This window comes from Lonchura striata, chromosome 6 (assembly GCF_046129695.1).
Source record: "Lonchura striata isolate bLonStr1 chromosome 6, bLonStr1.mat, whole genome shotgun sequence".
NCBI classification, from domain to species: Eukaryota; Metazoa; Chordata; class Aves; order Passeriformes; family Estrildidae; genus Lonchura; species Lonchura striata.
The window spans coordinates 11,568,139-11,582,701 of record NC_134608.1 but is presented as its reverse complement, the minus strand read 5'-3'; the positions used below and the strand labels follow the sequence as shown (position 1 = coordinate 11,582,701).

Genomic DNA, 14,563 nt, shown 5'->3' with positions numbered 1-14,563 from the left:
GAGGTGCGGGAGCTGCCGGAGGTGCGGGAGCTGCCGGAGGTGCGGGAGGTGCGGGAGCTGCCGGAGGTGCGGGAGCTGCCGGAGGTGCGGGAGGTGCGGGAGCTGCCGGAGGTGCGGAGCTGCCGGAGGTGCGGGAGGTGCGGAGCTGCCGGAGCTGCCGGAGCTGCCGGAGCTGCCGGAGGTCGCGGCTCCCGTGCGGCGGCGCTGGCCGGGGGCTCCCCGCCCGCGGGGGGAGGCGGGCAGCCCTCCCCGCCCTCCGTCCCTCCCTCCTCCGCCCGCGCTCCGGAGCCGGCGGCGCTGCGGGCGGGGGCCGCCGCCTTCCCGGCCCCGCGTCCGCCGAGCCCGCGGGGAGCGGAGCGGCCCGGCCCGGCCATGGGGCTGCGCGCCGCCGGCATCCTCGGCTGCTGCTGCTGCCTGCTGCCCCTCGTGCTCCCCGCAGCCCCAGGTAAGGCCGGGGGGCGAGCCCGGACACCGGCACCCGCTGCCCGCCGGGCTCCGCCGCCGCGGGAGGGGAGGCGACTTTTGGGAAAGTTTTGGGAGTTCGCCGGGCTCCGCCGCCGGCGGCAAAGGCATCCCCAGCTCCGCTCCGGGCGGAGACGCTGGCGTGGTCGGGAAGCTTTTCCTTGGAGCGCGTTTCTCCTGCCGTCGGTGCGCGGTGTCAGCGGCTAGCGGGGATCTTTCAGAGGGGCATTGCTCGGTGCAAATGCTTAAGCAAGCAAACAAACAAAACAAGAACCGCGACTGAGATCTCTTCTCCTTAACTTGCGTTATTTATGCATGATTTAATGAAAATGGTTATTTTCATCCGATGTAGGGTTGAAATGAATTCAGCACTTTTATTGTAAGTAGTTTTAAATGGATTTTTTCTTCTGACTGAAAGTACTTCGGTACTTCAGTGTTCCAAGCAGCTCCGAAACAATGCATTTGGAGTGGCATGTCGTGAAGCAACATCCGTGAATCTGCTCTGACATTACTCCCTTAAAATGGTTTGTAGGGATATTACATACACTTTTCATGTACTTGTATTCTTCTGTGATTAATTCTGTATGTCATTTCACTTGCCCTATAGGAATATTCTATAAAATGTTCCAGATAAGGTTAATTTAAAATTTTATAATGCCAAAATATGTGTGAAGAAAAAAGAAAAGTAGCATTTTGCAGTCTGGGTTCTTTCAAAACATCCATAATGTGTATAGAACATGATGTGCTGATTTTTCTGGTTTTATGTTATAAAAATCTCTTCTTCCAGGCGTGAACTGTAAAGCTGGCTGCCATCCAGAGAATGGATTCTGTGAATTTCCCAGTGAATGCAGGTAAAAAGATCTGTCAGACAGGGGTATTAGCACAGGAGTGGTCAGCTTCAATAATTTGTAGTCCTGGTAAGAGTGGTAGAAACTGAAATGGTGTGTTCTCTGAAAATATGGAACTGTAATGAAACAATACTCTAGTCGGATACAGTAACTGGAACCATAGAGCATGGATGTTTAGACACCTGTTTAGTTTACTTTTTCCAGTATGAAGTATTTACATTGATTAGTTGGGTTTTTTTTCTTGCTGAATGAAATTTTTTTGTTCACATAAACAGCTTCTAGTATACCAGAAGCACTGATGCTTTTGTTCAAATAGTACAATTTGGTATGCAAAAGTTTATTTATTGTGCCTCAAAAAGGGGGGATACATCCTTGTAATTATGTTTATTAAAAATAAACTCTGTTTCTGTCATGTCTTATCTCTTTCAGGTGTCAACCTGGCTGGCAGGGTGCACTTTGTAATCAGTGTGTTCCTTTCCCTGGGTGCTTGCACGGCAGCTGTGCCAAGCCCTGGCAGTGCATCTGTGAAGAGGGTTGGGTTGGCAGCCTCTGTGACATAGGTTTGCACATCCTTTTCTCTCCATGAAAAAGTGAGGGGAAGCAGCCCCATCTGGTGTTGGAGACATGCTAAGTCCTTCTTGAGAGCTAATTTTAAAATATTGAAAGTTAGCTCCAGATAATGAGTTGATTCTGGGCAGCAGCACATAAACCTCGAACTTCCATAATTATTTAGGCAGAAGCAATGCAGTATCTTTTGTAATTGGGCATATGTGTGAGCAAAGTGTAAATTCATTCTATTTTAAACATTAATTATCAGGGACAAGGCAAACAAACAACTGCTCCCTTCTTGTCATGTAAGCCCTTCTAATTAAAATACAAGTTGGTTTGTATATATTAAATAATTTTAAATATTTATGTAGCACATTATATATATTTTTCTTTTCTTAATACTTCTTGAAAGGAAAACACTGAGCTTATTTTTTCCTTTACTTAACCTGGTGATGATTCAGTGAAGTAACAATACTATAACTGAGAAAATGGTCATCATGAACAGGCTGCCTTTTACTCCTCAGATCTGAGGGATAAGCACAACTCCATGTGCATTCTCTCACCCTTTGCCAGTCAGAATCAGCCAGCTTAGCATGAGCAAGCTGAAGAATTGGCCTTTGTTGAGGTGGTTTATTTTGGCTCACACAGGCTAATGTTCAGTCAGAGAGATCTGATGGGATGGAAACCACATGAGCATCCAGGAGCATGCACGGCTCAGCCCACACAGCTGCAGCTGCAAGAGGACAAATGTCCAGGGTTTTGTTGGTATATGGCTTATAATTTATAGAGCATGTATGAGGTCTCCAATACATAGCCAAAGTGGTGATTGATGACAGTTTGAACTGCATAAGGTTTTCAAGATGCCTAAAAGAATCAGAAGGTTTTAGGTAGGTCACACCTTGCAGTGACATGGAATTTAGTGCAAGGTTCTCAGGTATTGCTCATTTACTCATCAGGTTTTGCAGCCTGAGCTCACTGACTGCACACATGAGCAGAGAGAGGCTTCCTAAAGTCACTCCTGGCATGTTTGCAGGAGCTGTAGTAGCAGTGGTAACATCTGAGGTACAGATGTTGTTCTGGACACATCTCATAGATGTATTTGTACCTGAGACAGACACCTAGATTCCCATTACAGTTAATGAGGAGGAATGAGTCCTTCTCTGATCTACAATCAGAGATTTCTAAAGCTACAAAGAACAATCTCCCCTCTGCCACCTTAGGAGGCTCAATTCTTTTGCTTATCAGTGAATACAAAGTTCCACATCTTTAAAGGTAGCATCTTCACTGCTACTTCTAAAAGCTTTAATTGCATAGCTGAATTTCTTAATATTAATATATCTTTGCAATTCTGAGCCTTGCAATGTTTCCCTCTGGAATTGCTACTCAGGATGCAAAAGAAAGCATTGAAAATTGAGCCCACGTCTTTATGATAAAACATTATTTTAACAAATATTCATTAAGGTAGTCCTATAATACCAAAAAGGGTATCCCTTGCTTAAGTGCAGGAACTATTCTTTCTCTCGACACTCAGAGTGGTCTCAGAGTCTTCTTTGCCAATTTGAATTTAGATCCCCATGAAGAGCTGCTGAGAATTTTCAGCCAAAAGGATAACTGTTTTTTCATCTGCAGCAATGTTATGTTGATAGTCTTTCACCTCAGTGGTTTTATCTACTCTAAATGCATTGTTTGTCATAAGGGATCAAGAGAAGGGTGCTCCTCCTCATCTTCTTGCTACTGGAAAGTTGATAGGAATTGTTATCATAACCCAATAAAGCACTGAAACCTCAAATGGGTTATTGCTCAGTCCCTAATCCTATCAGCCTCTGCCAAAAGTTGGTGTCAGTTTCCTGCCTGTATACAGTCATTACAGGTAGCTACAGTTAATTTACAGGTCTCATTTAATGAAGCTTGATCAAATTAGGAAACAGTAAGGAAAAACATAGAATTGATCTGAAGTGCATTGGCCACTACAAAAAACTGAAATATTTCTAAAATAGAGATATAGTCTTAGCAGTTTATTTGCTTGCTTGCTAAGCATGGGAGGAAAAAAGATGATTTGGATTGGTGGTGCTACCTCTTCTGTTTTGTAGAAAAGTTAGAATATGTATATGATTTCCTTAGCTTTGATCATGGAACTTCTTTTCTGGAGTAGTTGTAGATCACCAACTGGTTTGATAATACCTCTGATTGTGTGGCTGTTTTTAATACAGGCAGCCCAGTTCTCAGTTTTGGCCAAGAAACACCTTCCTAGTAATTTAGAGACATGCAGGTTATGGGTTGGGCTTGATCCACTGTAAACACGTAGGGCAGAATCAGTGGTAGCATTTGTGACTATTATTGCAGCCACATGAACAGACAAGGCACTTGAAGGAAAACATCTGTGAGTTGGTCTTGGTGTTAACACCGCTGGTTGACCTATTTGCAATGGAGCATCTCCAACTGGCTCCATGATGCCAATGACATCTTCTCATCTTGTGGAAACACAGCCTTGAAATCTGGTGTGTGAACCCCTGGAACTAGGCTGCACAGCACAGAGCTTCCCTCTGCAGCTGATATACACTGCACAGTACAGGAACCACATCAAACACTGACCATAACAAAAGGAAAATCAATTGAGTCAATTTGTTACCAGAAAAAAAATGACAGCCCAGTGAGAGTGTTTGATCCAGCTTGCTAAATCGGATCTGTCAGCCTGTCACCCCTGGCTGTGCCTACACATCGTGTTAGCAGCTCCATGACCTCCTGCTGCAATCCTGGCCTCAACTGGCTAAAAAGCCAACATGCAGTGTGAGCTGGGACTAAATTGTCCTACTTGCCACCAGACTGCTTTGCCAAGGCCACATGTTGGCAAACTCATCAGAGAGTACAGATGGAGTCTCTAATGCCTGTGTATGAATGCATGAGACGGGGGCTAAAAATTGTCCTGTGACAAACTACTACTGAGCATATCTTCCTCATAAAAAAACTCAGTGATTGCTTCATGCACTGCAGTATGACAGCTTCGTTTGATGGAACTATTAATTATGGCTAATTTGATTGAGAACACTCATATAAGTTTTCAATAAGTAATATAAGTATAAATGTAACATCCTGGTTTTGCGTTTTTGTCTCAGTTACTACTTTGGTGGCTGTCCTTTTGAAAGGTAAAATAAACTAGAGAAAAGGGGCTCATTGAGGCAATTTATGTATTATGTTTTAAAAGTACCTGATATAACACCCTTTTAAGATGTATTTGAAAATTAAATGCCTGACACCAATTATTGACAGTAATGTATATATATATATACACATTATTGACAGTATATATATACATTATTGACATATATATATGTATACATACATATGTGTATATATATATCTATATATACACATACCTATTCATATATGTATTTCAGAGAGTTTCCATGCTCCTGCATCAAAATTCATGTTTTCTCCTCCATCAAAGTACACAGTTTATTAGATCTCTTTAGAGTCTGTGAAAATAGCTGGCAAACAATACTGGTTCAAAAAGCATTCAAGATTATTTTGGTCCTTGCGAAAACTGGAGTTTTCACTCAAAGTTCATGCTAAGTTGCCTATCGAGAACAGACTAATGCATTAGGAAATAGACCCTTTTATCCAGGGAAGATTGTATTTGAAGGCTTAGGACTGTTGTTTTCTGTGGTTAAAATTTTGCAGAACCTCATGATATCATCTAAATTTCATGTTTTGCTGTGGAAAGTAAAATATAAATGCCTTTAAATCCCTTTTCATCTTCTTAGAAAGTGTGTATATGCATATGTGAGGCATCAGATACCTTCTAGTCAGCACTTCTCTGCAGCTGCTGCAGTAGCTTGCTAAAATATGCACTTGTTTGTTTATTTAGTTTTAATTATTTTAAAAATTCAGTAATCATTTGAGTGGGAAGTGGCTCAGCAGGGCAATTGCAAAGAAAATGAGATGTGTGACTTTGGGCCCAGACGTCATACAGCTCTGTTTTCTGGCACAGTTATATAAGAGTTGAATGTAGCCCAGCCAAAAGATGAAATTTTAACAGATTTTTTTGTAAATTGCTCATCGCTGTTTTTATGAAACATTTCTTCAAAAGCATATAATGACATGGGCAGGGAGCAGGGAAAATTCCCCTTTCCTGATTGCTTTTTCAGAATTCTTGCACATGGAGAAGCCAAGATTGTGAAAGTATGGCTAGACTATCTAGAAGTTATTTGTCCCATACTAATATTTTATTTCTAAGACTACTTATTTATGGAATGGGGCAATTGAAATACATTTTGCAAGCAGGAGCTAGAAAGAGAGAAATAAGCTGAAATTGTTGCAATAGTTGAACAATCTGAACTCCATTTTAACAAAGTGGGGGGAATAGATAAGAATTTATAAAATGCAGGTTGAAGTATTGTTAAAGCTATATTTTATTTGAAGTATTGTGTACCATTTACTAAATCTTTCTCATTAGACTAATAAGCCCTGTTGGGAATTTTTAAACAGATATTCACCCATGTTCAGCAAAGCCCTGCACCAATAATTCAACATGTATAGAGACTGGTGACGGAGGATATATTTGTCTGTGTGCCCAAGGATTTACAGGAAAAAACTGCCATCTCAAGAAAGGACCCTGCATTATTAATGGGTAAATATTGATTTCTGACATGCATTTAAAATCTACACTTCTATTATTCAGAATCCTTTGCTAAGTGGAAATATATCTGTGTTAAAATAAACAATGCTTTGATAGTTCCTTTTATTATCAAACTGCAAATCTGATCTGTTAATATTATAAAGACTTAACAGGTTATCTGTGTGGCTTTCTATGCACAATCTTGAGTACTAAAAGTGCTAATTTGCACATTTTATTGTGGTGAATTTAAGCCTTCTTGTGATTTTCATAAACAAACTTGAAGTGCCTCCCATCCTGTGTTCTAGTGAGGGATAATTTATACACAGTCCAACAAGAACAGTAGTTAGCACAGAAGCTGTCTGCATTAAAACTCCTAGCCCACCCAGTCTGTCCTTTTTTCTTCACCAACATATGATAGTATGCCCATGGTTAACTGAAGGAGAAAAATCTCACTTCCATCACAACAGGGAAACCATTGCTCTCCATTCTTTTAAAGAAATGGGAAATTAAGAACAGCAGTGCCAGTAGGTTGAGAGAGGTGATCCCTCCCCTCTGCTCAGTCTTGCTGAGGCACATCTGGAGTGCTGGGTCCAGTTCTGGGTTACTCAATATAAAAAGGACACAGCCATAATGGAGTGAGTCCAGTGAAGGGCCATGGATATGATTAAAGAATGGGAACATCTCTCCTATAAAGGGATACTGAGAGCTGGGTCATTTAGCCTGAAGAGCAGGCTCTGAGGAGCTTGTCCATTGTGTATGAGTTACCTGATGAGGGAAAGCAACGATGACAGAGCCAGACTTCTCATAGAGGTGCTCAATGAAAGGTCAAGAGGCAAAAGGCTAAAGAATTTCCAGCAAACTCACGTATAACTTCTTAAAAAAAGGAAGACCTTTTGGTGCTAGAGAAAATGTGAATTGGAGTTTCTGTTCAAATCTAGAAGCATCTGCTGTCTTCTAGCTCATCAAAGTTCTGATCCCATAAATGTACAGAATGCCTTTATAGTGGATACAAACTTGGTAAATCTATGACCCTAAAATCACAGTTTTCTTTTAGGAGCTTGCCTTCTTGCTCTCCTTTGGTTCTCTTTTTGCTCAGCAATAGGCAATTATAAGTATTCAGATCTACCTTATGAATGAATCTTCCTGAAGTTGTTGTTTAAGGAACATTAACACCTCTCACTCTCTCTGGCAAGAACTGCCGTTCTTTCACAACTTCATGTCATTAGAATTTTTTTGTCATCACCTTTATTTGGGGGATACTCACATAGTTTTTTCTGGACTTACTTTCAGCCTCTAAGATAGCTACTCTGATTTGCCTAGTTTTCTTCATTGACAATGAGGAAATTTAAGTTTCTTGAAAGAACCACAACTCACATCCAAGCTACTTGCCTAAAATGGGGGATGTGAATAGGTTTTTCTGATTCTCACCTGTAGACCAAATATTTCAGTAATTCAGTGTGGACATATATACTAGCTATCCTAAAAAAACAGTTGAGTTCCAAAAATACAACATCAACAAAATAACAGATTACTTTCATGTACTTCCTTAAACACTTTATGGTTTTAAATTGCTGAAACTTTTTTTTTTTTTTTTTTGTATTGGCACTGGTTTTGGACTGAATGCTGATGAACTAGCCTGGAAATCATGAACAATTTTTCTGAAGAAAGCAACATATTTGAAACAGTGATTCTTTTTCTCTAAGAAGCTGTCTTTTTCAGAAAAAACAGCAGCAGGGTCTGTAGATCTGCATTTAATTCAAAAAGACAACTGTTGTCAGCATAAACACTCCATGTCTGCTAAGTCACAGTCCACCAGAGTGCATCCCATATTGTAGAAAGAAAGCTCATCAAATTGTGTCATTTCATTCACATCTCACTTCCTCTCAATTCCTCTCTACCTCAGTGGTAATGTTAAAAATGTTGATATTACTGAGCATTACTGCTGGCTTCTTAGTTAATATTCACAGATGGAACCGGGACAATTTACAAATCAAAGTGTTTATTCTAGTCTGTTTACATATATCTGCATTAGTGACCTCGGTGTGATGTTCTGAGGTTTCTGCTTGGAAGCAGAGCAGCGAGTGGTACTTTCTAAAAGGAACCAGACTATCTGGGAAGCAAAGAAGAACGGTATGGAATGCTTCCTACAACTAACCCTTCATGTACTACACCTTGCTGTGTTAAATGCCAAAAATGCAAAGTAGAATAATTTATTCAAGGAAATTAATATTTAGGCTTTATTTATTTAAACATATTTAAATTAGGCAAATGCAACTCTGTTAGTAATAAATAAAATTTTCAAAATTCTGCATTTTCCCCCCTAACTGTTTTTTTATTTCAACATTTTACATTTCTGAAAATTTCAGAAAAAGGTTTACATTTATGTTCTCCAGCAATTTCTTCCAACTTCCCTAGAAACTACTGAGATTCAGCCCTGAAGGTTCAAACTTGTACACATTTTCATTGGACAAACCAGCTTGTCCAATTTTCCATGAGACCCATAAAGCTAAGGGAGTGCTAGGTTCTCCAAGACAGCCATAACCACTGAAGTACTGTGTAACTCCAATTTACATATTTTGCTTAAAAAGACATAGTGTCTGGTTAATATGTTGAAATTCCTTACCTCAAGTTATCACTAACCATGTCTATGTCAAAGCCCAGTTTTACTTTCCTGATGCTGCTCCCAGACTTCCAATATGGTCTTTTAGTGTTTTTTTTTTTTACCCGGCCAACATCTATAGGGGAGAACAGTACTAGAGGAAGCTCTAGACATGTGGAATGTGGAAGCTGCAGAAAACAGACACATGATTTCTCTGCCAGAATGTTCAGTCTCTCCTGATGGGTGACTGCTGAGTGTTTCAGTCCCCAGTGGAGCTGGAGGTGCTTGGAGCAACCTCTACCAAAGGTAATCCCAGAGCAGTGGTGACTAGCCCAGCCGTGTTCTGACCTTTGGTTAGGGACCATTTGTTGTCAGGAGCTTATACCTCTTTCACAGTCATCTCAGCCAGACATCAACAGCTCTTGTAAATCTCTGTCCCACCATAGAATTCCATAACAGCCTGCTGCTACTGACTGCTGCAGATGTGAAGTATCTGTATCTGAAGCTGTGATGTTCATTACCCCTGGGATTTTGCCCTGGAAGTGGGGGGCCTTAACAGTTTGGACTTCTCAACTATCATATATTGCTGTGCTATATGTCTTCAGGGATACATAAGTATTCAGAAAAGTTTTGTTGCCAAAGAGGCTTGTCCTAAACTTTGCCTAGACTTTAATTCTTTACAAAGTGAGTTTTAAAAGCTTTGCTGATATGTGATGGTAAGGTTTGAGGTTTGTTTGTAAACCTGGGACGCAGGGACTCTTGTCAGCCAGCAGGGACAGCTAAAGGACCAAATGCACTTTGCATAGATCCCCTGAACTGACACATTTGTACCAGTCAGTGGTGGCCTCATCTTTTAGCACTACACTCAGTAAGGCATAGTTTCATTGTAAAGATAGAATAGCTCTCTCAGTTAATTTATGTCATCTATAACATATTAGCTACGAGTTGGGAAATACTAAAAGACTTTGTAGAAATACTTGGTTTGCTATGGTCCTGCTCTCACATTACAGCTGTCTTTGCCCAAGCTGAAATTCTCTCATTGATATTTTTTATTAGAATTGTATCTATCAAAAAATTTGGCTAAACAGCAGAACAGCAGTTTATAGGAAAGTATCTGTTTGCTTCTAAATTGTTTGTGTCATGGAACACAAGCAGAATAAAAACAATCAGCTTTATGCCTAGCTGCTATGGCACTGTTTTGCTCTGCCAATACAATATATAGATTGTTTTAGGAATAATCAGGTAGAAAGGAAGCAGCCATGGCTGCTCATGTCTTTGTTTCTCTTGCCTGAGTAGTTTCTCAGCTAAATAGCTTCAAGCATACAACAATAGTGAGAAGCTTAATTTGAATAAATGTTTGAAATAATTTAAAATCCTTCACAGCACTTTGGGTTGAATTTATATACTGGTGTACTAACCCTGCCCAAAGGGTCAGCAGAAGATATTATAATCTGTATTGACAAGGCTGTTGAACAAACTCATTCTTTATTCAGCTTCACTGATTTTAGCGGATTTGCATTTGGAATTGGCTCTTCTAAAGAAAAACAGCTCTTTTTATTATATAAAGTGTTTCCTAACAGTTTCTTCCTTTGGACTTTATTTTGTCTCTGTGTTTGTTATGTATCCTAGTTCTCCCTGCCAGAATGGAGGAACATGCATTGATGACAATGGTTTTGCACCCCATGCTTCCTGTCTGTGCCCTTCTGGTTTTGCTGGCAACTTCTGTGAAATAGATAGAGACGACTGCGAATCCAGCCCATGTGAGAATGGAGGAACATGTACAGATGTTGGCGTGGGTTTCAGCTGTTCTTGTCCCCATGGCTACACAGGAAAGCTCTGCAGCAGCCGTGTCACATTCTGTGCAAGTGGCCCCTGTGAGAATGGAGGGACTTGCAGTGAGCATCCCCAGGGAGGGTTCGAGTGCATCTGTAAACCAGAATTTGTTGGCATGACCTGCAAACATCCCAGCAAAAACACAAGTCTCTCTGGAATGAATATGGAGACAAAGCATATGCAGAATTACAAGCCACCCTCAAAAGCTCACCACAGATCAGTGCATCAACAACAAGAAATCCTGAAAATAACAGTGAAAGAAACAATTCAAAATGCAGATCCCTTTCTGAGTAGAAGCCAGGTGATATGTTTTGTTGTGCTGGGCTTGCTTACGTGTCTTGTTGTCTTGGGTACAACCGGGATTGTATTTTTTTCAAAATGTGAAATGTGGCTTGCTAATGCCAAATATAGTCATCTCCTGCGCAAGAAAAAGAACTTTTTTCTGAAGTCTAACAATGGGGAAAACCTCTCAGTTAATATTATCTTCCCGGAGAAGATCAAATTGACTAATTACACTAAGAACTACACTGCCATCTAGGTTCTTGACAGCCAAGCAGCATCTTGCAACTTTTCATAGCAATATGTAAAATTTATTGCCTGTGTTTGGCCTCAGTATTTGTGTGTATATTTGCTGTAAATTGTTCTGAGTGATAATGAAGAAATGTAATGTATCTGTCTTGCTAAGGATTTTTTCATTCCCCAAAATAAAAGATAAAAAAAAAAGAGCTTAATAAGCAAGGAATGTTATTTTGACTTCTCTTAAAGGCAGCTACTTTTTGTAAAATAAAAAATAACTTATCACTGGAACTGTATTGCAGCTTTCTCATCTTGTGCATAGTTCATTTGACAAGTACAGTACTTGCAAATTACTCAGTAATGCTTTTTTTTTTTAAATAAACAGCAGTTAAGGGCTATACTTGTTTATTTATTCATTTCTAAATCTTACTTTACAACGAAGTTTGCAACAAGTGTCCATACTGAACTCGTTTGCTATCTGATAAAGGCTTTAGAAATTGCAACCAGCAGGAGCAAATTCACACTGATAGCTCACCTATTCAGTCACTGTTGCTATTTTTACATACTTATAAGAGAGATTCTGTAGAATCTTAGAGGTCCTTGGGATATTAATTTCAGGTTAAAGGTCTCTTGCTTGAAATCCTGCATCTATAAATTGTTCTATTTATCTATTTTAAAATGTGAAAAAGGTGTTCAATGTCTTTCTTCTTAGAGACCTAGTAGAGATTAAAGGATCAGATTCTGACTTTTCTATAAATACTCCTTAAAGACCTCCGCTGAGTGAGGTATCCTTCATTACTTTGTCGTGGGGAAAAAGGAAAAGATGTCACGTGTCACCTGAAATAGGACAGCTGCTTTTCATTCTTCACTTCTGCTTTTTCTGTCACATTTCAAGGAGAGGACGAGGTTTTCAAGAATCGAAAGCAACCGTGGCAAATAGGCAAAGGGTCGTGAAAGCCATAAAACCATCAGGGGACTGAGGCCATTAAGAAGTGCTCACCTCCCTGAGGAGCCTGGCATGGGTCTCTTGCCCACCTCCTGCCCACAGGACCATTTTGGGTCAGCCCAGTACTGCTGGTTCTGGTCTGAGCTGCGCTGTAGCCACGCTGGGCTCCACCTCAGCCCAGGTGCTGAAGGGACCTTTGGAGCTGTGCTCCAGCCCTGTCTCTGGCCCTGTGGGCTCTTGCTGCTGCTGGGGGCCCATGGCTGGCCCCTGGAGCTCGTTCATGCCCTGCTGTGCCTGGAGCTGCCATGGGCCCCGTTCCCAGTCCAGCTCCCGCCGCACGTTCAGCCTCCATGGCCTGTGGGGCTGCCAGAGCCGCGGCTCTGCCCCACCATGGCCATGACCCTCCTGGGCCTCCCAGCTTCTTCCTAAATGGCCAGTCTGACTGCTCCCTGTAAGCAAATCAAGAGGACAAATCCCACTAAAACAACAAAAACCAATCACTTCCAACAGCAGTGCCTAAAGGTGTCTTTAACTGCAGTTTTGTAATGATTTATTTCCCCAGCCACCCTAGATAGGAATGATTAGGAGCTTCTTCTCAGCTCTCACAACTATTGAAAAATAGCCAATTAAAAATTAAAATTAAAAAGAAGCCCTAAAGCACATGCATGGCATTATAGTAGGATTTTTTTTTTTGTTAATATCTTTCTGAATTGTGACAAGTATATATCAAGTTTGCTGTTGATAATATTTGCACATATCATAGTATTACAATGTAGTGCTAAGAGGAAAAATGGTATTCAGATACTACTGTGGAAGGTGTTGAATTCCAGATAAAAGGGTGAAAATTTTAAATAAAGAAGATGCCCCTTCTCAAAGCTCTTGTTGAAAAGTCAAACATTTATCAAACCTAGCAATTTTTCAGCCAGCTGTAGTGAAGTTTGAAGAAGACTTAGAAGCCCAGATGAATGTAAAACTGGGTAAGCAGGGTTCAATTTCAAGCCATGAAACATGTCTTAGGAGTTGACACGCTTCTTTTAAACCAGTATGTTTTAAACATATAATTAAGTATTGTGTATTTTAACATTATTAGAAATATATTTGGGTCAATTTGGAGATAGCCAGAAACATGCATAACTCCATTGGGTATCTTGAATCAAAATCAGTTACAACTTTACGTACCTACTAGGAGTCAGTGCTTAAATTCCCGAGCTGCCTGTACACACCTTTGAGCAGAGGCTTCCTTATCCCTTATAGTTTGGTCTGCTCCAGAACAGAACAAGGCCTTAAGTAACAAAACTTTGCATTTTAAACATACAAAACGTAGGAAGTTATAATTAATACTTAAACACTTTCACCATTTTTATTTGGCCATGGTAGCCCAGTGGGCACTTCCTCCATCACAGCGCATTTCTTCATATGTAGACAGAAAAGCATTTTTGAGAAAAGGTCATTTGCATAGCATGGAAAAATAATAGATTTTAACTCTTAGTATCCTTCCTGTCATTGGTGGTCTGTTGTCCTGCTACCTTCTCCAAAGGGAAAAAGTGTTACCTTAAGCATGAAATTCTGGAAAAAATAGTATCTATCTTTAGCTTCTTTGTCCCAGGAAAGAATTAAGCAAGTATGTTTGTTTCTCATATGTGTGCTGTTAGTCTAGTGAATAGCTCCAAAGCCTTGTCACCACACAAGTGACAGACAACTGGGATGATAAAAAAGATTATGGATCAATAGCCTGCAACAGGTCTCCAAAGCAAGAAGTTTAAAATAAGCATTGTGCATAAATACTGGCATAAGAGCAAAGAGAAGACAGAATATTGACACCAGTTCAATTATATGTTAACTCTATGTATTTTTTATCAATGGACAGACAACATATCTATGATACCCACTGCCATAGGTACCAACCTATGGTGCCATGTCTCACATTTGGATTTCTGAATGTTCTCCTTTAATCAAGCAATGATGCCTCTGAGACTCAAACCTCTCTATCTTTTTGCCTTTGTAAACCAAAAAATAAATAAGAAAACTAGGCTGAGGGATGGGTTAGGAAAGTGGGACACTTTGTTAAGGGCATTAGCTCCTTCTTGTCTACAACACGTGAGGAAATACATTGTTGTAATTTTTTTTATTTTAACCAACTCCCTTTGAGCCATCTTAGCCTCTGTACCTGATGTTAACAAAAGAAAAAAAAAAAA

At 40.4% G+C, this 14,563-nt stretch overlaps 1 protein-coding gene across 1 annotated transcript; it reads left to right on the top strand.

Moving 5' to 3' along the window:
- The first annotated feature begins 317 nt into the window (after positions 1-317).
- On the top strand, positions 318-11,818 carry DLK1 (delta like non-canonical Notch ligand 1). Its single transcript, XM_021549627.2, has 5 exons — positions 318-445; positions 1,250-1,313; positions 1,740-1,870; positions 6,345-6,486; positions 10,703-11,818. The coding sequence occupies exons 1-5, from the start codon at positions 373-375 to the stop codon at positions 11,442-11,444; spliced, it is 1,152 nt and encodes a 383-aa protein (XP_021405302.1). The 5' UTR covers positions 318-372; the 3' UTR covers positions 11,445-11,818.
- The last annotated feature ends 2,745 nt before the right edge of the window (positions 11,819-14,563 follow it).

Bases quoted from the DNA above. Each gene is read 5' to 3' on its own strand.
- DLK1 (XM_021549627.2), top strand. From the start codon at position 373: ATGGGGCTGCGCGCCGCCGGCATCCTCGGCTGCTGCTGCTGCCTGCTG. The intron at 446-1,249 runs GTAAGGCCGGGG...CTCTTCTTCCAG, and splicing joins CGTGCTCCCCGCAGCCCCAG to GCGTGAACTGTAAAGCTGGC. The intron at 6,487-10,702 runs GTAAATATTGAT...TATGTATCCTAG, and splicing joins GGACCCTGCATTATTAATGG to TTCTCCCTGCCAGAATGGAG.